A 26,110-nucleotide genomic window follows, 5' to 3' on the forward strand; every position below is an offset into this window, starting at 1 on the left:
AATGTGTGCGGTTTCAGTCTGACAGCACAAACAGCAGGTTGCTCATCCCGACGGGGTGTCTAAGTGCTTGTCTTACTTACAGTTTGTGTGGCTGGAGGAGATAAACCTAAGTGAACAGGGAACAGGGCGTGAAGGGAGGTGGGGAAATTTTTGGGTGTAACCAACTTGGTTGAGCATAAATTTGAAAGTTTAATGCTTGGCTAGTATAAGTTGAGGCATCACAAGTAGATTTGAAGATAAGTTCAGCGAAACAATGCTAGCTTTTTAGTTTCTTGAAACTATTGTCTACATTTTGGGCAACATTTGATTCTATAACAACCGAACCTACCAAGTTTAAAAAAAAATTAATTCAGTTACGTTGTAAGATGCTAGATATAGTATCGTTCCTATTTATGATGGTAAGCAATTGGTAATCGTATTCAGTGAAGGTAAATCCGTGGAGAACTCGATATCCAGCTAGAGAGTCCAAGCAGACAAATTGTCCAAAGTATCTTGCAATGGTCCTTGCAAAACGGCAGCTTTGGGCCCTGTAACAGAAACCACTCCGTCGTCTGCAAGTTGTCTTGGAGTGCATGAATTGACAAGACAATCGTTAATGTCATTCACATAAAAATTGTAGAGTAGGGGACTCAGACATGAGCCCTGGGGAAAACCCATGTAGCTAAATCGCGATGTTGTTAAATTCGCACAACAGGTTTAGCAAAAAGTTGCTTAAAATAGGTTAAAGACCACGCTGGTGCAGCTTCTCTGACAGAATGTTGATGGAAACTGAGTCAAAAGCCCCCTTAATTTCCAAGAAGACTGATGCCATCTGCTCTTTGTTAGCATAGGCCATTTGAATTTGTGTAGAAAGCAACGCAAGGCAATCGTTTGTCCCTTTGCCTTTGCAGAAGCCAAATTGTGTAAGCCATTGGCTTCAACCCAATTGTCAAGGTGGCATAGGATCGTTTTCTCGAACAACTTCCGGATACAGGAAAGCATTGCAATTGGCCGGTACGAGTTGTGGTCGGAGGCTGGTTTTCCTGGTTTTGAAATGGCGATGACCTTCACTTGCCTCCAATCATAAGGTACAATGTTACCCTCGAGGAACTTGTTAAATAAATTCAACAAGGGTTTCCTCAAAAACAGCGATTCTCAACCTAGGGTCCAAGGACCCCTCGGGGGCTGTGGAGTCATTGCTAGGGGTACTCAACAAGAATATTGTTTCGGGATGGATATAGGAATTTCAAACACGTTTTTGCAATAAACAGAAAATAATGTACTGATAGCATAGAAAATCGACGCAAAAATTGGGGGTCCGTCATAGCCCCAGAGTGATTTCGAAGGGGTTCGTTGAGCGAAGCAGGTTGAGAATCGCTGCTCTTTTTTTTACAATGGAGAAGACCTTTACGTCCTAGCCCAGTACACGTGATATTGGTAGGGTCCAATCTACCGCACGGGGTACACTGGGGGCGTGTCGGGCTCGAATGGTGACGGTGCCATTAATACCGACTAAACTCCATTGGGCTCCGCCATCGTTCCTTCCAGGAACTACCTCTCGGTATTACTTCTGGGGGGATGGCTGTACTTAGTGTACTCATTCACTCTCACTCACGCGTTCATACGTCCTGTATGAGACTTACTCGGGTGCTCTCTCTATCGCACCTTGATTCACTCTCGAACACTCCCACATGAGGCTGACTTTTGTGCTCACCTTTTTCGTTCCTTGCGAGGCTGACTTGTGTACTCACCTTACTCATTCCTTGCTAGGCTTACTTTTGTGCTCGCCCCACCCATACCTAGGCTTACTTTTGTGCTCACCCTTAACATGCCGTGTGAGACTGACTTGGATGCTCACCCTTTCACTCCTCTGCCACGCCATGAGGCATCGATAGCCAAGTCCCAACATACTACGACGCGGTTGCCAGTCGCTGCGCCAAACCTGCCTCGGCATGAACAGACCATTCACTTCCTTTTTTGCGCTTGGTCTTTTTCGCTCCAGCTAACCAATCACTAGTTAGCCGTGCCCGTCGTCTGTTGCTCGGTTCGCCAGATTACCTATAGCCTACAGGCAATCTGGATGGTAGCAGCCGAGACTGCGTTCCACTTCTCCACCGATTGACACATCCGCTGAATAAGGGTATCAGGGGTTGTATCCCAGCCACAGACGTCAAGCATTGCTCTTCTTTCGACGTCGAACCGATGACATACGAACAGTATGTGTTCGGCAGTTTCGTCTACACCTGGGCAGTCCGGGCAGACTGGGACCTCCGCGTGCCCGAACCTGTGGAGGTACTGTCGGAAACAGCCATGGCCTGACAGGAATTGTATCAGGTGGATGTGAACTTCCCCATGGGGTCTTCCCACCCAGCTCGATATGCTAGGTCGTCGCTGTTGTGCTATCTTATGACAAACGCCATTTTGGGGTAAACTGAGTTAGATATGCCACATTACTTGCCTAAAAAATCTCTACAAAGTGGCGTTTACAGAATTTTGACATTCTGCTTGGTTACTGAGATATAGCGAGAAACGTGCTGAGAAATTTCTAATTTTTTGCTTCAAATGACTGTGTCTGGGGGTTGGCTCAAATTATCTTTATGTATGAGATGTTTTTATATGTAAAACTATCTGATAAACACAATGGAATAATCATTTTCGAAACAAAAACGCACGAACTGTGAGAAAATGCAATTTAAGTTTTAAATTGGAAATATAGCATATTTGGCAACACTGCAACCAAAAATAACTATCTTTTCTAGATTCCCTGACTCATTTCCTTTAAAATGCATCTCACCGATTGTTTACAGACCATATGAAGCCAAAGATATGAATAAAAGTTAATAATTGACGATTTTTTTCTATGAAAAATTTTCCATGCACGATTATGACACGCTATACAAATTTTGTCATCAATACACACCTATGACACGTGTGAGACCGACTTTTGTTTACATTTTTAAAGAAAACTCGCAATGTAGTTAACCGATTCTCGTAATATTTGAGAGATTAATGCAGAATAGATAGAAGCATCATTTGTCTTCTTTGCATTATTTATACCATTTATAAGTTTCAAGATATTCAATCTCAAACTTTAAAAATCGTTTTTCTCGAAATGTGCAAAATGGCGCTTGTCATAAGATAGCACAACAGCGACGAGGTATCAGCCGGTGGGTCCACCTACCTTTCGAGGAGTTGTCCCACTCACGCTGCCATCTGGCGACCGAGGTCACCCTGGTGCGCTCGCGGGCTCCCCTATTTCCACGTAGCTCGAAGCACTCCTCATCTTCCCGAGTGACCAGCCCGACTGGCATCATGCTCGCTATCACGCAGGATGCATCGTGTGATACCGTGCAGTAGGCAGATATCACTCTGAGGCACATCACGCGGTAGGTGCTCTCCAGTTTCTGTAGGTAACTGGTTACCCTCAGTGCTCTTGACCATGACGGGCCGCCGTACCTGAGGATAGATACGGCAACGCCTGCCAGTAACCTACGTCTGCTGGCGCACACCTTTGAGCTGTTGGACATCATCCTCGATAAAGCCGCAACAGCAGCCGACGCTCTCTTGCATGTATAGTCAACGTGGCTGCCGAAGGTCAGCTTGTCATTTATAATGACTCAGAGTGACTTCAGACTTCGCTGTGAAGTGATCGCGACTTTTCCCACATGGATAACTGCATGTTGTGCCGACTTGCGGTTGTTGACGATAACTACCTCCGTCTTATGATGAGCGAGTTCCAGGCCTCTCGCGCTCATCCATTCCTCCACCGTGCTGCTCGCGTGTTCTGCGGTTAGTTCTACCTCAGGAATTGACTCCCCGTAGACCTCCAAGGTTACATCGTCAGCAAAGCCGACGATCTTGACCCCAGGAGGGAACTTCAGTCTCAGAACCCCGTCATACATGAGGTTCCATAGCACCGGGCCTAGAATCGAGCCCTGCGGGACCCCGGCGGTAATCGGAACCCTTTTCTGACCGGCATCGGTCTCGTATAGCAGTACGTGGTTCTGGAAGTAACTTTCCAGGATCCGGTACAGACCCACCGGTAGGCTAAGCCGGTGTAACGAGAGCGCGATGGCATCCCAGCTTGCGCTGTTGAATGCGTTCTTCACGTCAAGTGTCACTAACGCTCAGTATCGAATACCTCGCCTTTTCCGTTGGATCGCTATCTCGGCAGTATTTATAACTGAGTTCAGAGCGTCCACTGTGGACTTACCCTTCCGAAGGCCAAACTGGTTGCTTGACAGACCGTCCGTACCTTCCGCGTACGGGGTTAGCCTGTTGAGGATGATCCTCTCAAGCAGTTTGCCAGTCGTGTCGATCAGACAGATTGGTCTGTACGCCGATGGGTCGCCTGGCGGCTTCCCGGGCTTCGGCAACAGCACCAATTTCTGCCTTTTCCATCTATCGGGGAAACGGCATTCGTCAAGGCATCTCTGCATAGCTAGCCTGAACATGTTCGGGTTCGCTATGATCGCTGCCTTGAGAGCTTTGTTTGGAACTCTATCCGGCCCTGAAGCTTTGTTCATTGCTAGGGATTTAGCCACTGCGAGTAGTTCTTCATTCGTCACTGGAGCCACCATTTCGGCCGTGCCCGCACTGTCTCGTAGTGCAGGTGGCCAGGGGCTTGTGGCTCGAGACGGGAAGAGTACTTCGATAATCGTTGCCAACCGGTCCGGAGACCGTTCTGGGGGTGAGGAGCCCCCTTTGGTCTTGGCCATCACAATCCTGTAGGCGTCACCCCACGGATTCGCGTTGACACTCTCACACAGGTTGTCGAAACACGCTCTCTTGCTGCTTTTAATGGCCTTGTTAAGGGCCAATTTCGCAGCTCGAAACACTTCACGGCGGTTCTCTCTTGCATCCTCGGTGCGAGCTCTTTGCATCCTACGTCTAGCTCTGAGCCAGGCTGACCGTAGAACTGCAATCTCGGCACTCCACCCGTATACCGAGCATCTGCCGTTTCTTGGCAGTGTTTTTCTCGGCATAGTGGCGTCGCACGCGCGTGATAGAACAGCTACCAGCGCATCTCCGCTTAGACTGTCGGTGTTGGCCTCCAGTCCCAGGGCCGCGGTGAAAGCTTCGCTGTCGAAGTGATTGGACTTCCACCCGCGTACCTGACAGGGATCTCCCGCCCTCGGATGCTGCACACCATAGTTGATCCTAAAGCGGATTGCTAAATGATCGCTATGGGTGTAGCCTTCGTCTACCCTCCATTCCATGCCTGGAGCCAAACTCGGGCTGGCAAATGTTACGTCAATCCATGCCTCCACCCCGTTTCTACGGAATGTGCTAGCGGAGCCATTATTAGCTAGCACAGTATCGAGTTTCGCAAGCGCCTCCATTAGCGCTTGACTCCTGCTATTTGTACAGCGGCTGCCCCACTCCACTGCCCAAGCGTTAAAGTCTTCCGCTATGCCTACCGGTTTCCGGCTTACTAGGTCCGACGACCATTGATCTTGGCAATCGCAACACCCTCGGCGGAGGAGTGTATTACCTCTTGAACCGGGAACCGTCCCGTTGTACAGATTGCCACCATTCCAGACACGTCCGACACCCAATTGCCCTTACCGGCAGGGATGCTGTATGGGTCTGATAAGAGGGCGACATCTGTCCTCGACTCCGAGACCGACTGCCACAGCAGCTGTTGGGCTGCTGCACAATGGTTAAGATTTAGCTGTGTGACGTTCACGGCTTCTTCATATTAGCCTCACCGAAGGGACACGAAGGTCCGCCCATAGCATGTTTATGGGCTTGCTTCTTAGCGGTGCAGATAAGGCACTTGTGCGCCTTAGTGCAACCCCGCTCCTTATGCCCCTCCTCACCGCAGCGACGACATAGTTTGCTCCTGTCTATGTTCTTGCACTCGTAGGCTTTGTGGCCGGACTCAAGGCACCGATAGCACCTATCCACTGAAGGCGGCTGGGGTATGCTTTTGGGCATACCGACCAGCCGATCTTCAGCTTACCTTTCTCGGTTACCTTTTTGGCATCCGCCTTCAGTAGCCTGAGGTAGGCTACTTGGGTGCCAGAGGGTCCATCTCTAAATCGCACAGAGGCCCGCTCGATTGTGACGTCGCATTGTTCCTTATCGGCTGCGACGACATCTTCTGCGGTCGTGAACTCGTCCAGATGCTTGCACTGGAGAGTCATTTCCGCCCCTAGCGACCAGACTTGGGCGCCTTCAATCAAGAACCTCTTGGGCCAAGGCCTTGTACACCGCACTAGATTCAGCACCAGAAGCTGTTCTCCCGTGTTGGTGCGTCTCACGCTACGCACATCTTGCCCAAGGGCCGAAAGGCTTTCGGCCACCTTCATCGACTTTAGGACGTCGGCGTATTTGTCCTTGTCGGTTTTTAACCACAAGGCCTCGCCTCTGTCCTTGGCCTTCTTCGCGGGCCGCGGTACCTCCGGTGTCGGTGCCGGCTTCTTCTTGGTGACCAGCGTCCAGGGGTTTGGGCCCCCCTGCCCCGGTCGCGCCGGGTAGCTGGTACCATCGCTCTGCCCAGCGAGGTCACTCTCGCCCTCGCTTACCTCGGCCAGACGGCGTTTGGCCTTAACTGTTGCACGCCGTGTGGTGTTAGTTTTTTCACCCTCCCCTGGCGACTTCCTAGGGCGCTTCGCATTCAACGCCGTCTTACGATTGCCCTTGCCCTTGCCTTTTCCCTTCGAGGGGAACTCGGCCGCCGCTTCGAGCGACATGGCTGCTCTATAGAAGGTGAAGGTCACTGTCTGAGTGCCTGTATCGACCTTCTCTCTTCCCTCCCTCTTAGAGGCCACTGTCTGGGTTTCTCTGTCGGACTTCTCCCGACATTCCACCCTCTTGGCATAAGCCTGCTGTTTCTGTCTTGCGACACGAACAGTTTTCCGGAGCTCCAGGAGACTCTGCTTTAACTCCTTGCTTATGTTTTGCTTTGCGCTAGTGAACTCGATTATTGGATCGAGCTGCTCCACCACTTTGCGCATCGCGGATAGTGGCCCGTCCAGTGCGTTGGTAGGGCTATTTCCTACCACTACTGGGGGGTCACTGGTGCTATCAGATGTAGCTCCACTACTCTCCACGGGTGGGAGACTTCGCCAAACCACCTCTAGCAAAGGGGTTTGGCACCTCTGTTTGTTTGTTTTTATTTTTATTTGTCTCCATGTTTGAACCCACGAGAAGTGCGAGAATAAGTGTCCGCCACGCCAAAGCTCCGCATTAACGTGGTAAGGGACGCTGCTCGGGATAACTCGAACCGTACAAGCCTAGCTGCTACTATAAGTGAGTCACTTAGAGCTTCAATCGTTGGAAATACCTCTAAAAACTAGTCGCCGAACCCTCTTCCCATAGGTCCCAGCTCGTAGATTCGGGATTACGATATGTAACGATATAATGATTTAAGATGAAGTATATATGATCAAACACAGACGGTTCGAACTCGCTCGGACGAGCCAGTTTTCCAAATCATGCGTAATACTTTCAGAGCAGAGAGTTACATCTAGCACGTCTTCCCTGCCAGATCGTGCAAATATTGGGAGATAAAGCACAATATCCACTCTGCACTCCATGCAAGCATGCTAACTTGCAAACTAGGGTTCAAATAAAAACATGCTGCCTGGTGTGAATCTGAAAAAGTCGAAGAAATTAAGATTGAATAGTTCTGTTAAAAGAACTAATTCGCACGAACGGTTTTCCCGTTTAATTAATTTTTTTTAGTTGGGATGGAAAATCGTATCATCACTGCACAATACTTTCTATATGAATCAAAATTAGTCTATACATGTATTCCTTGTGTTGCGGTGAGTCTTGATTTTTCTTTTTTCATAGATTTTTAGGAACGTGTCCACAGGAAAACAGACAAAGAACGACCGAAGCGGTGAGAATGAAGAAACTGAGAAAATTGTTTTTTATTGGAAACACTGTCCTCAAGCAGGAATGATCTCCCAGTCCCTAGTTGGGTGCGTTAACCACTCCGTCATTGGGGGGTCGATAGGTCAATTAGCAGGTGTTGGAGGCTGTGGCGGTGATCACGATACTGTCGGGAATATGTTATGGCATCATCACAGTTCCTCGATGGCGGAGTGGTTAATGCACCCAACTAGAGACTGGGAGATCGCAGGTTCGATTCCTGCTCGAGGACAGTGTTTCCAATAAAAAAAAAAACAATTTTCTCAGTGTCTCCAATAAAAAGGCGAATTTTCACCGTTTCTTCATTCTCACCGCTCCGGTCGTTCTTTCTCTGTCTGTTTTCCAGTGGAAACGTTCCAAAATTAGTCACTTTGTCCGCTTTCATGGGGTCAAAATCGCCTGTTTATCGGAAAGGATTACGCCATTTAAATAGTTAGTGTTTATGGTGTGTTTTTAATCGCAAATGTCCACGATGCACAAGAGAAAAGGAACCGCAAAACTTTCCCCGGCTGTGCCCACCGCGCAAGTTCTTTCTTTTATTTGACAGCAATTTTGGTTTCAGGATTTATGGCCTCACAATTTCAACTGTCGGCTGTGGTTGGGTTGTGCAACATATGTACCTAAGCAAAAATGGTGTACGTATGTTGGAGCGGTATAATATTGGCATGTTTCTTCGATTTATGAGCAAACTGCTACTACCGCAGAGACGTATGGTCCTTTACCCATTCAGACAATTTTCTCTATTGTTTTCCATCGCTTTGAAAACGATGTGTTTCACGAATCACCTTAAACACATACACATACTTTTCCACCTGATCTGATGCGAGGCTATGGGTAAAACCGCAGACCTGTCAATCATCAGTCGAGCAACATAAGGATGTTGAATAAATTACGACTTGGTTCAACGAGGCCTCCCATTCTTGATGGAAAATAAGACGGCATCGGCCAAAGCGTGGTATCGATTTTGGTGGGTAATTTTTCGCGAAGCATGACGAGCACCGTAAATAAAATCAAATACAAGTGATTGAGTTGTTAAAGTTCCATCGCAATGCAATATAACAATAGAAGCAAAAAGTGAAACTCACCTTCTCGCAGTTTCCGCATTTCATCCTCATCTTTTGTCCGTCGCCCAAGTTTTCCGTCAGTATTTTAACCGCGTACAGCAGCTCCTTGGAGATTTTGTACAGCTTCTTCTGTTCTGCAATGGAGGAATCGGCAAGAGAGCGCAACTAAGATTGTTATCCGTAAAAAAATGTAGGGTTGATGGAGCTAAACTTGATTGTTCATTCTTTGCTGTGGTATAAAAAGGCATGCCCGGCTCAAAACAGGAACATCACCCTTTGTATCATATCACCGCATCGAACATGGAGGAACGAGTATAATAAAAGAAAAGTTAAATACATTACATTTAATGCCATTTTCTATATGTACGTGCGAGAGTTGACGACCCGGAAAGCAAACGATCCGGAAGGACACAAAATAAAAACCAACATTTTCTCTGGCTGGTCCCACCACAGTCGCCTCGTCATCCGATACGGTGTGCTCTGTAGGCGAGGTCGTGGCAGTAGGAAACTCGAGAAAAGCGGTGGTGTCACATTGTAAAGAACCAACCCCACTTAAGTGACATTTTAATGGCAAATGCTCAAAACAGTTTGCCCGGGCGACACGCGCTGCACGAAATTGCAAGCGGGATACACAATAGCTCTCCGTTTGTGATGTGATAATTCTCAATTTTCAAGGATTGCGTAGGTATAAGTTTGAACATGACACAGAAGGAGAATTCTTACTCGATTAAGGTAATTTTCACATCTCACAAAGTTAAGCTGCATGAGACATGTTCATTTGTCGGATTAGTTGTATTGTATGAACAAACGGGGATGTTGGAAAACTCGCGGAAATTAACAGGTTTTGAAGATGTGCTTAAGCAATTTTCTATTCAAATTCAAGTTCGTGCGCAAATGGTGGCATTTTGCATGAATCTAATAGTGGCGAGTTCAGGGACAAATGCTCTTTTATCGGGATGGTTTCGGTAGTTACTTGCACAAGATTGTCACAAAAGGGTAGACATTAAAATTCGTCATCTGAAGACGTTTAATACCCATACTATTTCACGCGCAGTGGCAGATCTTCAAGCATCGCTGTACTGTAGCGGTAGTGCTGGAGTAGCTAAGGGTGCTAAGTTCGAATCCGATCAGTAAAGCGAAATTTTTCACTAAAGTGAAATTTTTCACTTTCATTTTTCGATCGTTTTCTCCAAAAATGAAATCGCGATAAAACAAATCAGTTGTGGTTTTTTTACGTTACTTGTTTATCAATTGCCTTGTAAAATATATTCGAAAAAACTGAATGAAATTGATGAAGTGAATAATGTGAATATAATAAATAATACACGAAATGATTCAAATGAGAAAAAAAGCAATAAAATTGATAAAATGAATGGAATGAATAATAGAAAACAAATTAAATAAAAAAAACATTAAAGTAAAATAAAAACCAAATAGATCAGGTGGAAAATATTAAAACGTATAAAATATTTAAAAGAATGAAATGGCTAAAATAAAAGAAATGAATGAGATAGATAAAGTCTGTTTCGAACCACCAAGAAAACGATCACAATGCTGTTATAACATTATAACAGAAAACAATGTCCGTAACAAATGATGCTATGAAAATGCTAAGTTAATTTTTTAGAAAATTATAACATACTTTTGACAGCATTTTTATTTCGTATAACATTCCAAAAAAAACGCGGTGTGGTATGAGCGCATTAGTATCAAAATGAAAAAAATCGTGGTACGATTACACGACCTAGGACCAATAACTAACGCTAACAATGATACCATTAAAAATATTTGTCGCGATACGGTTAAGAAAAATACATTCTCCTTGCATTTCCTTGCTTCACGCCTTTCTGACCCAGGAATACAAAACACATTCTTTGCACATGTATGGAATAAATAAACACCTATCAGTTCCTGCTCAGACTGCACATTATGGAAAACCATGCGCAGAAACGTAGAAACGTGTCGACGGTAATCAAAATCCATCGCACAGGATACAATAACAATATTTTAACCACTAACGGAATTCAAATTGCGGCGGCTGGCAGCTAGGACAGGTACAGAAGCTACGTCCAGTACCTTAAAAATAAACAGTCAGTACCGTCCCTGAGGTATCTAATACCAACAACGGGTGGTCCACGCTCGTGACGCGCAGGCATAAGAAGACAGGAAAAACTTCGGAACGCAAGCATCAAAGCAGTGTTGCGTGGGTATATAAAGAAAAAGGAACACAAATGACCCCTCAAGAGGCAGTTAGAGCGGAAACGTTCCGAAATATCTCCGCGCGAAATCCAAATGATTTATATGAATAATGAAAAATAAAATAAATAATAATGAAATGAATAAAATTATTAAAACTACTAAAATTAATACAATTACTAATCTTAATAAAATCTATGCGATTAATACAATTATTCCATTAAAATTATAAAATTCTAAATAGTATTCCAATCAAAAAAAATTATAAAAATAGTTAAAATATTTAAGTTTATGAAATTTAAAAATAATGAAATAAAAAAATGAAATTGATAAAATTTATATTCTTTTTAAAAATAATAAAAATAACCAAATCAGGAGAATTTATACAATTATTAAAATATTCAAATTAAAACGATTAATAAAATTCATGAAATTAATGAAAAAATAAAATTATTGAAATAATGAAAGCATTAAAATTGTTGAGATTAAAAAATGATAAAATCAATAAAATTAATAAAATAATAGAATTTATAAAATTAATGTAGGGTATGCTGGGGCAAATCTGACCTAGTAAATAGTTTTGGCTGTAAAATGCTCATTTTATATCGGATCAAGTCGTTTTATATACCAAATTAAAGGTTAGATTTTTGAGCAACTTTTAATGCACAGCATTTTATTCGTATCTGTAGAAAATATGGAGATACAAGCGTTTTGCGAAAAAGTTCATTTTTGCTGTTTTCAAGAATGGTGGGGTAAACCCGATCGCCTATGTTTTTGGTTGATTTAGTACAGATATTACCCAAATTTTATGGTTGTTTAACGATAAATAGATGAATATTATGTTATTGAATTGTAACATGAAGAAAATGGAATTCAATGTCAATCTGGGAATGTCAAAATCACGAGCAGTAGCACGTAAAAATATTCCCATTTGCATCGGATCAATTGGTTGGACTAAATTCATCTATGCACTTTGTAGGACTTAAATCAAAGAATTTAAATCCACTTATATTTTTATACAATCATTTTAACAAGCAGAAATATCTTGAAATCAATGATGCACAAAAATCAAATTGAAACTTTTAAAACTAGACTAATAAAATGCTGTCATGCCACCATTATGATTATTTTTGATGCTCTACCCGACAACATTGATATTAGTTCGCGTAGTGCTTCCGATTTTCGATAACAGAGGGGGGAGGGGTCAGGTTTACCCAACGGTCGGATTTGCCTCACCTTACCCTAAATATTAAAAAATAATATTAAAAATATTAGAATTGAAAAAAATAATAAGATCAGTAAAATCAATGAAGTAAATCAAATTAGTAAACCAATGAAAAATAAATAAAATTAATAAAGATAATACAATATTAAAATAATCAATAAAATTTAAAAAATGAAATAAAATTGATAATCATAATACCAATAGCAAAGTTAATCAAATTAATGGAATTAACATGTACCATAAACATATTCAAATCAAAGCAAATATTAAAATTAATATGGCTAGTAAAATTAATTGAACATGCAACAAAAAATCGTGAAATTAATAAAATGTATAGTCTGAAGAAAAATATTAAAATCAATAAAAAATGAAAATAATAAAATCAATAAGTTTAATATACTGAATAAAATTAATAACATTACTAGAAGAAAAATAATCAAATTAATAAAAGAATGCAATAAAAAAATTAATAGAATTAATACAATTAGTAAATCAAGAAAATGTATCAAATTAATAAAATAGTAATTAGAGGAGTGCGCCGCAGTGGGCGCACCGCCGGTTACAGGTAAAAGGTTTCGGCATGCCGGCGGCGCATCGGTGCACACCTCTAGTTAAAACATAGTCGTGTACTACCAGTCATTATTTTCGGTTCCTTTAGTGCGACAGAGTTATCTTTTGTGTTTCGAGATTTTTCGACAGAAAGGAAGCTGGATATAAAGGACAAAATGGATAAAATGGATAAACTTGATAAAATTGATAAAATGGATAAAATGGATAAAATGGATAAAATGGATAAAATGGATAAAATGGATAAAATGGATAAAATGGATAAAATGGATAAAATGGATAAAATGGATAAAAAGGATAAAATGGATAAAATGGATAAAATGGATAAAATGGATAAAATGGATAAAATGGATAAAATGGATAAAATGGATAAAATGGATAAAATGGATAAAATGGATAAAATGGATGAAATGGATAAAATGGATAAAATGGATAAAATGGATAAGATGGATAAGATGGATAAAATGGATAAAATGGATAAAATGGATAAAATGGATAAAATGGATAAAATGGATAAAATGGATAAAATGGATAAAATGGATAAAATAGATAAAATCAGTCTTCCCATGAACATCGACAAGTTTGCACCCGTGTACAAAATTTCGTGCACGCGTTCAACCTCAAACATGCTTTGCCTTTGTGTACAGGTTCGCATCGAACACCGAACCCAAGCGAACGATGTGCAAACTTAGGTTTAAACATCGTTTACGTACACCATGTGCGTACATAAGAAAGGCACACACAAAACAGAATGAGTCAATGCTAGTGATGATGGGTGAGAGAAAGAGAAAACTAGTATCAAGAACCTGTGTGTACGAACACCGCGTACGTACATGGGGTTCGGTTGTGCAGACGAACATGTGCTCGTGTTTTGGTACGCATTAGCGCGTTCGAGTTTGCACATGAATTGATGGTGTAGGATGAGCACAGAACTAGAGCGAACATGGTGTTTGATTTTCATTTGGGAAGACTGGATAAAATGGATAAAATGGATAATATGGATAAAATGGATAAAATGGATAAAATGGATAAAATGGATAAAATGGATAAAATGGATAAAATGGATAAAATGGATAAAATTGATAAAATGGATAAAATGGATAAAATGGATAAAATGGATAAAATGGATAAAATGGATAAAATGGATAAAATGGATAAAATGGATAAAATGGATAAAATGGATAAAATGGATAAAATGGATAAAATGGATAAAATGGATAAAATGGATAAAATGGATAAAATGGATAAAATGGATAAAATGGATAAAATGGATAAAATGGATAAAATGGATAAAATGGATAAAATGGATAAAATGGATAAAATGGATAAAATGGATAAAATGGATAAAATGGATAAAATGGATAAAATGGATAAAATGGATAAAATGGATAAAATGGATAAAATGGATAAAATGGATAAAATGGATAAAATGGATAAAATGGATAAAATGGATAAAATGGATAAAATAGATAAAATGGATAAAATGGATAAAATGGATAAAATGGATAAAATGGATAAGATGGATAAAATGGATAAAATGGATAAAATGGATAAAATGGATAAAATTGATAAAATTGATAAAATGGATAAAATGGATAAAATGGATAAAATGGATAAAATGGATAAAATGGATAAAATGGATAAAATGGATAAAATGGATAAAATGGATAAAATGGATAAAATGGATAAAATGGATAAAATGGATAAAATGGATAAAATGGATAAAATGGATAAAATGGATAAAATGGATAAAATGGATAAAATGGATAAAATGGATAAAATGGATAAAATGGATAAAATGGATAAAATGGATAAAATGGATAAAATGGATAAATTGGATAAAATGGATAAATTGGATAAAATGGATAAAATGGATAAAATGGATAAAATGGATAAAATGGATAAAATGGATAAAATGGATAAAATGGATAAGATGGATAAAATGGATAAAATGGATAAAATGGATAAAATGGATAAAATGGATAAAATGGATAAAATGGATAAAATGGATAAAATGGATAAAATGGATAAAATGGATAAAATGGATAAAATGGATAAAATGGATAAAATGGATAAAATGGATAAAATGGATAAAATGGATAAAATGGATAAAATGGATAAAATGGATAAAATGGATAAAATGGATAAAATGGATAAAATGGATAAAATGGATAAAATGGATAAAATGGATAAAATGGATAAAATGGATAAAATGGATAAAATGGATAAAATGGATAAAATGGATAAAATGGATAAAATGGATAAAATGGATAAAATGGATAAAATGGATAAAATGGATAAAATGGATAAAATGGATAAAATGGATAAAATGGATAAAATGGATAAAATGGATAAAATGGATAAAATGGATAAAATGGATAAAATGGATAAAATGGATAAAATGGATAAAATGGATAAAATGGATAAAATGGATAAAATGGATAAAATGGATAAAATGGATAAAATGGATAAAATAGATAAAATCAGTCTTCCCATGAACATCGACAAGTTTGCACCCGTGTACAAAATTTCGTGCACGCGTTCAACCTCAAACATGCTTTGCCTTTGTGTACAGGTTCGCATCGAACACCGAACCCAAGCGAACGATGTGCAAACTTAGGTTTAAACATCGTTTACGTACACCATGTGCGTACATAAGAAAGGCACACACAAAACAGAATGAGTCAATGCTAGTGATGATGGGTGAGAGAAAGAGAAAACTAGTATCAAGAACCTGTGTGTACGAACACCGCGTACGTATATGGGGTTCGGTTGTGCAGACGAACATGTGCTCGTGTTTTGGTACGCATTAGCGCGTTCGAGTTTGCACATGAATTGATGGTGTAGGATGAGCACAGAACTAGAGTGAACATGGTGTTTGATTTTCATTTGGGAAGATTGGATAAAATGGATAAAATGGATAATATGGATAAAATGGATAAAATGGATAAAATGGATAAAATGGATAAAATGGATAAAATGGATAAAATGGATAAAATGGATAAAATGGATAAAATGGATAAAATGGATAAAATGGATAAAATGGATAAAATGGATAAAATGGATAAAATGGATAAAATGGATAAAATGGATAAAATGGATAAAATGGATAAAATGGATAAAATGGATAAAATGGATAAAATGGATAAAATGGATAAAATGGATAATATGGATAAAATGGATAAAATGGATAAAATGGATAAAATGGATAAAATGGATAAAATGGATAAAATGGATAAAATGGATAAAATGGATAAAATGGATAAAATGGATAAAATGGATAAAATGGATAAAATGGATAAAATGGATGAAATGGATAAAATGGATTAAATGGATAAAATGGATCAAATGGATAAAATGGATTAAATGGATAAAATGGATAAGACGAATAAAATGGATACTTAAAATGAATAAACCGTTAACATGGATAAAATGGATAAAATGATAAAATAGATAAAATGGATCAAATTGATAAAATGGATAAAATGGATATCTATTTTATCCATTTTATTCATTTTATCAATTTTATTCATTTTATCAATTTTGTCCATTTTATCCGTTATGTCCATTTTATCTATGTTAACCGTTTCATTCATTTTGTCCATTCTATCCAATTTATCCATTTTATCCTTTTTATCAATACGCAATTTTGTCGATTTTATCCATCTTTATCCATTTTATACATTTTCTCTATTTTACCATTTTATTCATCTTGTCCATTTTATCCATTTATCCCTTTTGCTCATTTTATCAATTTTATGTATGTTATCAATTTTCTCCATTTTATCTATTTAATCCATCTAAGCCATTTTGTTCACTTAAACAATTTTATCCATAAAATGGAGAAAATGGATAAATTGGGTAAAATGGATAATATGGATAAAATGGATAATATGGATGAAATCGGCAAAATCGAAACGATCCATAAAATGTAAACGATGGACAAAATCGATAAAATTTACAAAAATTGATTAAATTGACAAAAATCGATAAAATCGACTGATACTATCGACTTTTGTCGATGTTTTAGATTTTGTCGATTTTACCGATTTTTATAGATTTTAGCGATTTTTGTCAATTTTATTGATTCTTGTCGATGTTTCCGATTTTCGTTAATTTTATTATTTTTGATCGATTTGAATGATTTTTGTCGCTTTTATCTATCTATGTCGATTTCATAAATTTTTGTCGATTGTGTAGATCTTTGACAATTTTATTTATTTTTGACAATTTTATCGATGACGAACACTGATTTTATCGATTTTACTAATCAGTAAATAAAATCAGGATAAAATCAGTGTTCGTCATCGATAAAATTGACAAAAATTCGATAAAAATAACAAAAATATATAAAATTGCCAAAAATCTATACAATCGACGAAACGGGCAAAGATTGATAAAAGCGACAAAAATCATTAGAATCGACAAAAATTGATAAAATCAACATGAATCGGTCAAATCGGCAAGAATCAATAAAATTGACAAAAATCAATAAAATCGACTAAAATCGATAAAATCGACAAAAATCAATAAAATTGACTAAAATCGAAAAAAATCAATGAAAAACGATAAATTCGACAAACATCGATAAAATCTACGAAAATTGAAAAAAAATAGACAAAAAGATGATACAATCGACAAAAATCGATAAAATCGACCAAAATTGATAAAATAGGCACAAATCGACAAAAATTGATAAAATCGACAAAAATCGACTAAATCAATAAAAACGATAAAATTGACAAATATAGATAAAATCGAAAAAAATCGATAAAATAGATAAAAAGACGTTACAATCGACAAGAATCCATAAAATCGACAAAAATTGATAAAATAGGCAAAAATCGATAAAACCGAAAAACCGATAGAATCGAAAAATCGATAAAATCGACAAGCATCGATAACATCGATAAGAAATAAAACAAAAATCATACACGAATGAATTGAAAAAAATGAATGAAACAGATAAAAGAAATAAATGAATAAAACAAAGAAAATTGACAATTTGAAATTAGTAGCTTTCATACAATACATAAGTATGGAAAATTTATGCACTAATATTTCAAATATTTTTCCAATACGTTTATTTCGACATGGATCGCTGCGTAAGCTAGAAGAAACTATCGAATCCGTGGCACGCAGTTTACCTGTGCGAGCGGAGATTCTTTGCCTCGTGGATGAAGAATTTTCGGTGTTGTCTATCAACGCCTGAGGGTCATTCAGTCTACTTCTTTGATCGTTGCTCTCGTTCACACTATTATCGCTGCTGTTGTCTCAAAATTCGCGATCGATTGTTTAGATATGCTTTGTTGCTTTGATGACTAAAGCTTATCGGGCATCCAAATTATCATTTTGAGGGGTAAGGTTTAAAATTCCATACATGTATCATGCAAGCTTGGGCCACTCCAATGGTCACCTGTGTATTCATATAGTACCAAACATAGGGTGATTTGAAGACCCCACGGCTTAAAGCAACGCCTAGCGTAGGGGCAAATACCTCAAATTCGGAAAAGATTTTCATCTTTGATGAGAACTTACAGATAACTTTTTGAGAATTATCTCAATTATTATTATATAAATTCACAAAAGGTTCGAGCGTCCGGATCAGCATAGTTTGGATTACCTATCATACCAGTTTTTAAAATTTTCAAGCACTTTTTTCATTTTAGCTTATTCTCAAATTCTTAGATGTTCTTGTGGACCAGTCTTAGATCGAATTGGAACCAAAACATATAATAGTGGTATTTCATGGCGATCATTTAATTTCCGATAGATTGGGAGCTTTTTAAGTAATCTCTCTCACAAACTCGCTTTTGGGCGTTTTTCCATCAAAAACATTCGAGACAAGAAAACTAATTTCCTCTTTTGTAGAACTTTGTGATTGCATACTCCACTCCGTAGGCTTTTCTAACAATTTCGACGCTCCTCTACCATCGATATGTATAGGAACTGATCTATAAAACCTCATCTACGTCTCGAACTGTTTGCTCGATGTAGAACTAGTACAGCATGCATGCCGAGAGGGTAAGACGAAAAAGTTCCTTTTCGTCGTATGGAAAACTATACAACATTGTCGTACGAACCGATGAAGGCGACGACAACGAATAGTACTACGGAGCCGATGATGAAGAAGACGACTAACGATGCCACTCTGTGCGTCCCAACAGCAGCGATGTTGCTCATGAATTAAATTACAATTAAAATTTCCAACAGCATCATCAGCGGCTCGTAAGCACAGGCAACCGGAGGCACTTTGTGGGTGTGGGTGGTTATGGTGCAGAAAAAAAGACGTTTTCTAGGATGTTGTCCTTTTTTGCCGTCGTCGAAGGTTAGCTAGCTACCTAAGCCGACAGTAGTGTATATGGAAAGCCGGAGAAGAACTTGCTGGAAAAGTGCTCTGCCGGAAGAAACACTATTTCATGGTGCGGAACCGAAAGGCACTCAGAAGCAATTCGGTTGTGTGTGATTCACCCTCGTCGTGCTGTAGAACGGGGCCAGATTAGAGGAGGTTTCGATACCCCAATGGAGGCAATTGCGAAGTAGTGCGGGCACGGATTGCAGTGGGGGACAAACCGGAAGGTACCGATTTGCATATTATAATGAAAATTGAAATCAATGTAATTATTTTTTCATTATTCTACTCACGTTTGCTGAACACGACGGTCTACTCAGTATATATGACAGAACAGCAAATGGGTGTTTTTCTTTTGCCTCGTGTCGTAGATGAACGTTCACTATGAGGATATAATTTTAAGGCTGTTCGCAGCAAATAAGCTCTCTTTTTCTTGGTTCGCTAATGGATTTAATCGAGCTTTCAGTTCATGAGAAAAAGTAACGTCTTACAGAAGCCTTTCGTTGGTTTATTATGAATTATGTGCAGTACAATGTCTGCTTGCAGTAGATTTTTTAAGTATAAAAATATCTAATCCAACCTGCAAACAATTTTGAGTAAACTTCACTATTTTCATGATTTTTCAGCACATACGTCAATTATGTTTTAAATTAGGAAAGTTGGCGTTAACCATCGCCATCAAAATAATTTCACCTCGCTTCAAACCCTGCGTTAACCCAAAAATGATACACCAGTAAACCATGCATTTATTTATTTTAGGGAACTTAACTAGCAATCGAGCAAGCGATTAAGTGATTTTTAATTTTCTTTGTTATTAATAAATTGATTTTGGCATGCAAAATGTAAATAAAAAGTTATGACGCTCCGTTCGGTATAGCTTAACACGGGCCACCTGTTCGAAAAATCTTTCAACAACAGCAAACAAAAAGCTCGGAAAAATAAACACAATTGAAAATTATTTCCGGTAAATTTGACAGCCAGGCGTTCCGTTCCAACGAATCCATTGTTATCACTGGCAGACCCAAACAAAGAGAACACAGGCACAAGCATTGAATTCGCTTGGTTTGAGAGAAGGAGGAGGGGGCCACTGGTAAACATTGGCTCGGACGACGACGGCCACCGTCCGAGCAACCCCTAGACGAAAGCACCGGAAGTGGAAATTAAATTAAACAACCAATTACCTGGACAAAGTTCCTTCAGCTTCGACTTGAGCTCGAGCGACAGAAATTGAAGCGTCCGCAGTGGATCGAAACGGAATAAATTAATCCCTTCCAGGTTTGATGCCTTGCTATGCTCCGCTCGGTACGGGCACTGATTCTGCTGGACCGGTGGGGAAACCATCACGGTGGCCACTGCTGGGCGCGGTTGGGGTGGAACGGTTGCTATAGAGCTGGTGGGTCGCGACGATGAGAATACCGTGGTGCCGCTGGATGGAAATGGCGTCGGACCCGGTTGATCGCTTGCTGCGGGTATTGAAATTTGGTTGGGCTACACGGGGGAAACGAGATGAGAAAGAAAGTTAAAACATTAGGCCTTCTGATTGACTATCACGCTAATGCGAATTCTTTGGGGGTTGTGGAATTGATAAAGTATATAAAGCAAACATATTTGTGGAATGATTTTTATAAATGTTCTTGTTTTGTTTCTCTTTTCAGGTAATTCCACGGATGAACCGAAGCGTTGTGAAAGTTTTCGATTATCTAAATCGTCTTTATTGCTTTGGGATTAATTTACTTTAAGTAAGAATGTACGTAACATTTCTTCGTTACTTCATAAGCTATTTGTTGGATGCGGCGCATACAGCCTGGTTCGAGGTTGTACGAAAAAAACTAAAAATGATCCTAATTAGCGAGCACAGTACTCTTTCTGGTCCTAAATAGCTGTACAACTTATGGCAGCGATATAGGAGACCGGGGCTAGTTTCAATTTTCAATTTTTATCGCTAGGTAGATCTTGCAAAATAGAACACGCGGCATGAAAGAGCAGATTGTTGGCAATATTTCTGATTTTTTTAAAAGTGTTTGGTGTATTATCTCTACTTTTAGAGACAAACATATGTGACACGGAAAACCCGCCAACTTACCCGGCCCCGGGGTAAGTTGGCGGTATGTGAGTATACTCCAAAAACTAAGCAATCAAATGGAGATTCAATTACTTCAGGGGTCCTTTTGGAACGTGCTGAATGTCTTTTCGAGAAAACTGTATATTAACCGACATTTACTATTATATTTCAGTTTCAATACCCGGCATTTTGACTTTGACGCGTACTCCCTATTCAAAAGCAAATTTTCGAAATTCTTCATGCAATTGGCCGGAATAAAAGTCTCCTACATTGGTGAGATACACAAGAAAAAGATTTTCTTACTTTGGAGTGAATTCCAGAAATAATTTTTTTTGATGACTTTTTTGCCTTGATAGTAGTACCGCCAACTTACCCCTACCGCATATTTTATTAAAAACTATTTAAAAAATAACTTTTGTTTGTGGATAGATGTAATATCTATACAGATATAGAAAGCGCTTTTGACGCTCTATCGAAAATTTTAATCATTCGGGAAATAGATTGAAAATCACCCTAAATAACGCACAGCATTTAAAATTTAGAAAATTTACTTGGAATGCTCGAAAACACAATATCACCCACAACTTCCACCAAACAAATCGTTTTGCAATAAAACCACATTGGATAACGGGTTTCACATAACTTGAGGTACACAAGAAGAGGCAGCGCTTTATGTCTAATAGAAACGGAGAGAAAGGGATTCCGCCAACTTGATTTTAAGTTTAAGGCAATTTTATCCAAAATATGTTCCGCAATGTAGTATTAAAATTTGATATATGTATAACAAGCATTAAGTTTGGAATATGTATAACAAGCATTTCATTTCTGATGGATGTAAAATAGCATACACACACGAAAAACCCGATTTCAAATCATCTGACTGAAGCTCGTTCCTGATTGATTCCCTCTAATTTTATACACCGAGCCGCAAATCTGGATCAGAAAGAAAAAGAATTATCATTTCAGTCCGTCGAATTCTCGGTTTCAGCAAGTCCACTTGTCAGATGTCCGCAGACAGTATGTCAACCAGGATTACCAAAAATACAGAATAATCTGTATTTACACAGATTTTCCAGCCATTTTCAGACCAAGAATCTGTATGTTCAGATATACAGATTTTTGAGAAATGTTACTGAAACGACTGTTAGAAATATTTTTTTCAGTTTCAGTGATAGTTCCCTTCTGTCTCTCAGCTTAGCCCTCTATGTTTGAATTAACTTCATTTTTGACAGTGGTAGCTCACTCAGCAAGGTAAAGGTTTGTAATACACTCATGTTCGCACCCAACAAACGCCTGGCTGTGCTCTACTCCCCGAAACGTTAATGGTGAAGTTCGTTAATTCTCCCAAAAATCGATAGCTATATATATATATAAGTAATACTCTGATGTGTCAGAGTTTTATAAAAAAAATATTTATTCACTTATGATCGTTATGTTACAACTCACAGCTAAGACTAATTTAATTTTTCTATCAACTGCCTCTTATAAACTATGTTTAACCTAGTCAGCAATACCAAGTCTGCTCCAGTATCGTCCGATGTCCACGTTGTCCACGTTGGCCGCTTCCACGTTGGCATCGCGCGTGGCATTCAGCTGGCTCAGCATATCAGCGTTGCACCGATCGTTTGGATCGATTATGATCGGTCAGCGGATATGGTTGCGATGTCTGCTCTAGCTTCGGAAGGTTTCCTCGTAACGTCTCCCTCCTCAAGCATCAAGCGTCCTCGGTTGATTTTTCAGGAGTTCGAATCTCGGTATCGGAATGACTCGTGGTTTGTTTCTCTCTGTTTTCTCTTCGGTTATCTCTGCAGTTGGTTCGGTTGCTGTGTCTTCTAGTTGGGTTGTTGAAAACGATTCTGGAGACCTGTCAACTGTATGTTTTCCCGAATGTGGTTTTCTTCTATAGAGATAAGTGGAGAAACAAAGAATTGTTAGTACCAGGAGGATAGAGCCTCCTAATGTTACCCTGTTTTGTGTTTGGTGCAGTGATAGGTAGATTTCGCTGACTTCTTCCAAGTTGTGGATTCTGGTCATAACGTTTTCCTCTTCGCTGGTTATATTGCTTGCGATCTGAAGGTTTTTGCTGTATATTGGTATGAGATAATTGTCTTTATGGATTAGTTCCGGCTTCCCGTAGAATGTTAAATTGCTTATTTTGATTGTGCAATTTTCTATTTCGATTAGCGTTGTTCCTGCAATTACTTTAGGTCCTCCGCATGAGTCAGACACTTCAATGTCGATGTTGGTGTCTATTAGGATGATACCTTTTAAGATTTCTTTGATTTGTGTGGTCTCTCTGACTCGAGAGACTGTGCATTTTGGGGCTTGATGTACAAGAAGGTTGAAGATGCATTCGTCTTCTAATGGAGAATTGTTACTGCAAATATCGCATTTTGTTGTTTGCGAGTATATGTGGTTTCTGTGTTTGGCTACCAGCTGAATGTGCGTATTGATGCGTGTTCCATTGAGATTGAGCGTATGAAGTTCCAGTAGATCGTAGTGTTTGTCGTCCAGTACGGGGATTTTTGTAAGGATGGCTACTTGGTTGTTGCTAATTCCTATGCTAGCTGTACAGTAACGAAAGATTTCGTCTACGTAATTTATCTTGATTCCTTGACTCCTAAGTTTGCTATAAATGAAATTCTTTTCTTCTAAAGACAGTATGTTTTTGTTGATAAGATTGAGTTTAGAGAGTTCTATTTGATCTTCTATGTCGCCAATCAACTGGATTATCTCCTCTGTTTTCCAAATAAGATTTGTGAATTCTAAATCTGCTTTAATTCCTTGTGATGAATTAAATTCTCTGGCCATCTTTATATTAATTCTTTTCAGAATGGTTGTAATATTGTTTATTCTGTTTTGAAAAATCTCATTAATTTTAATTTGCATCATTTGATTTTTAGCGAGTTTGTTTTCTTGTTCTCCTAATATCCCTAGGCTTTGGTTTATAATATTCAAATCGTTGTTGTCTGGGTTTCCAGAGATAAATTTTATTGCTGTTCCTAGAGCGTCTACTAGTCCTCTCCTTCGTCTTCGTGGTAGAAGGCTATGAAGTTTATCTTTAGCTAACTGGATTTTGGCTTCAAGTGTGTTTTCTAAATGATCAATAATTTTAACGGATTTTCCTATTTTTTCAATATAATCGAGATTATTTTCGAGTGTTTTCAGGTCTATCTTGTGCACTATCCTATTATATCCTATTTTAATTCTGACTGAATCGATTTTTACTGCCAGTAGCCCATTACTGTTTGTTATTTCTTTATAGGTGGTAGCGTTTATCAGGTTGAGGTTGAGTGTAATTATTCTGTAAGATAAAAATAGATTTAATTTGTTTATTTTCTTAGTCGATTTTTATGGATCTTAACCTCGTTATTATCTTCGAAAGTTAGTTCATTGTCTTGTTTTACTTTTGATATTTTATACAGGTTTTTGTCTTTTGTTAGTCGTTGGGTTATTTTAACATATTTTTCATCCCCTGGATTTAATGATTTCGGTATTTGTTTGTTCTCGTATTTTTCCTCGTATCTGGCTTTTTGTTTATCTAGTTCGATTTTGGCTTTGGACTGGAGTTTATGGAAATTTTCAGTTATTTCTCCGGTGTTTGTTGTATTTAGGGTGTTAAAGATTAATTCTCGCGGTTTAGCTTTGGTTGATTCGTGAAAACTATTGTTATAGATATCGATCGCGACGTTTACGTGTTCTTTAAGTGTGAGATGGGTGAATTTGGTTTTTGTCGTTCTAAAAATCTCAATGAGCGTAGAATGAAATCGTTCTACTATTCCGTTAGCGTTTGAGTTGCTAGCGAAGTGTATTTCGATCCCGAGATCGTTCAAAAATCCAATGAAATCGATTGACCGGAAAGAAGGTTCTTGGTCGCTGACTATAGTGTTCGGTCTTCCAAATTGGCGTATATGCTCAGTTATGGCGTTTTTCATGTCGATTATTGTTCTTGCTTGCAAATGAATTGCGTTTGCAAATTTAGAGAAGGAATCTACTATAGTTAACCACATTTGACCTTGTAAGAAAAAGACGTCGATGTGGACTCTATCAAACGGGGTTTGGCCGAAAGTACTTTTTCTAATTAATTTTGGCGGTGATCTGTCATATTTTGCTTTTTTGCAAATATCACAGGTGCTTACGAAAATTTTAAGTTTTCTGTCGAGCTGTGGAAAAAAGAATTTTTGTAATATTTGGTTTTTATTTTCCTTTGTGCCTCTATGGCCATAGTAATGGGTTTCTCGGATAATTTCGTCCTGCTGGTCTTCCATCCTTATGTCTTCTAGTAGTAATTCTGAAATGAGAATCTTATGTGTTTTATTAATTGAAAAGTATTTTCTGTATGTTTCTTGAACCATTTGGATGAGTGAAATTGGCATTTTCAGACAGTTTGAACCTTTGGTGTTAAGAAAATTTTTGAAGATGTCAATTATATCTTTTTCTGTATAATCTTGTTTTGTTATTATGTGACGATGATACTTAGGAAATATTTGCTCGTAGGGTGTTATGTCTTTGGGACCAATTTTTAAAATTATTTGGTTCCTAAAGGAATTAATGGATTTTTCAGTGCATGGTATAAAATAGTCGTCGCTCGTGTCTGCCGAATGAATTGTTTCCAGGTCGTCGCTTTCGCTTGAGGATGGTTCTACCTCTATGCTATCTTGAGAGTTTGCGTTTATTGTCTGGTTTTCTATTGTAGGATTTATTCTTGAAAGAGCGTCGGCAACGACGTTTTGCTTACCGGGTTTGTACATAATTTCGTAGTCAAACTCGCCTAGATCAAG

General features: G+C 38.7%; 2 protein-coding genes across 4 annotated transcripts in view; one reads left to right on the forward strand and one right to left on the reverse strand.

Moving 5' to 3' along the window:
* Positions 1–26,110, forward strand: part of LOC131693700 (glucose transporter type 1) — a 704,006-nt gene that overhangs the window by 217,495 nt on the left and 460,401 nt on the right. The window lies entirely within an intron of this gene.
* The window catches only part of LOC131688135 (uncharacterized), a 174,073-nt gene that overhangs the window by 122,336 nt on the left and 25,627 nt on the right, over positions 1–26,110 (reverse strand). The window contains exons 2-3 of the mRNA XM_058972288.1: positions 20,449–20,755; positions 8,949–9,061 (exon numbers count right to left, since the gene is read on the reverse strand). Coding sequence (XP_058828271.1) covers positions 8,949–9,061; positions 20,449–20,755 — 420 coding nt within the window. The remainder of the gene's footprint in view (positions 1–8,948; positions 9,062–20,448; positions 20,756–26,110) is intronic.

The sequence above is a fragment of the Topomyia yanbarensis genome, chromosome 3 (genome assembly GCF_030247195.1).
Source record: "Topomyia yanbarensis strain Yona2022 chromosome 3, ASM3024719v1, whole genome shotgun sequence".
Lineage (NCBI taxonomy): Eukaryota > Metazoa > Arthropoda > Insecta > Diptera > Culicidae > Topomyia > Topomyia yanbarensis.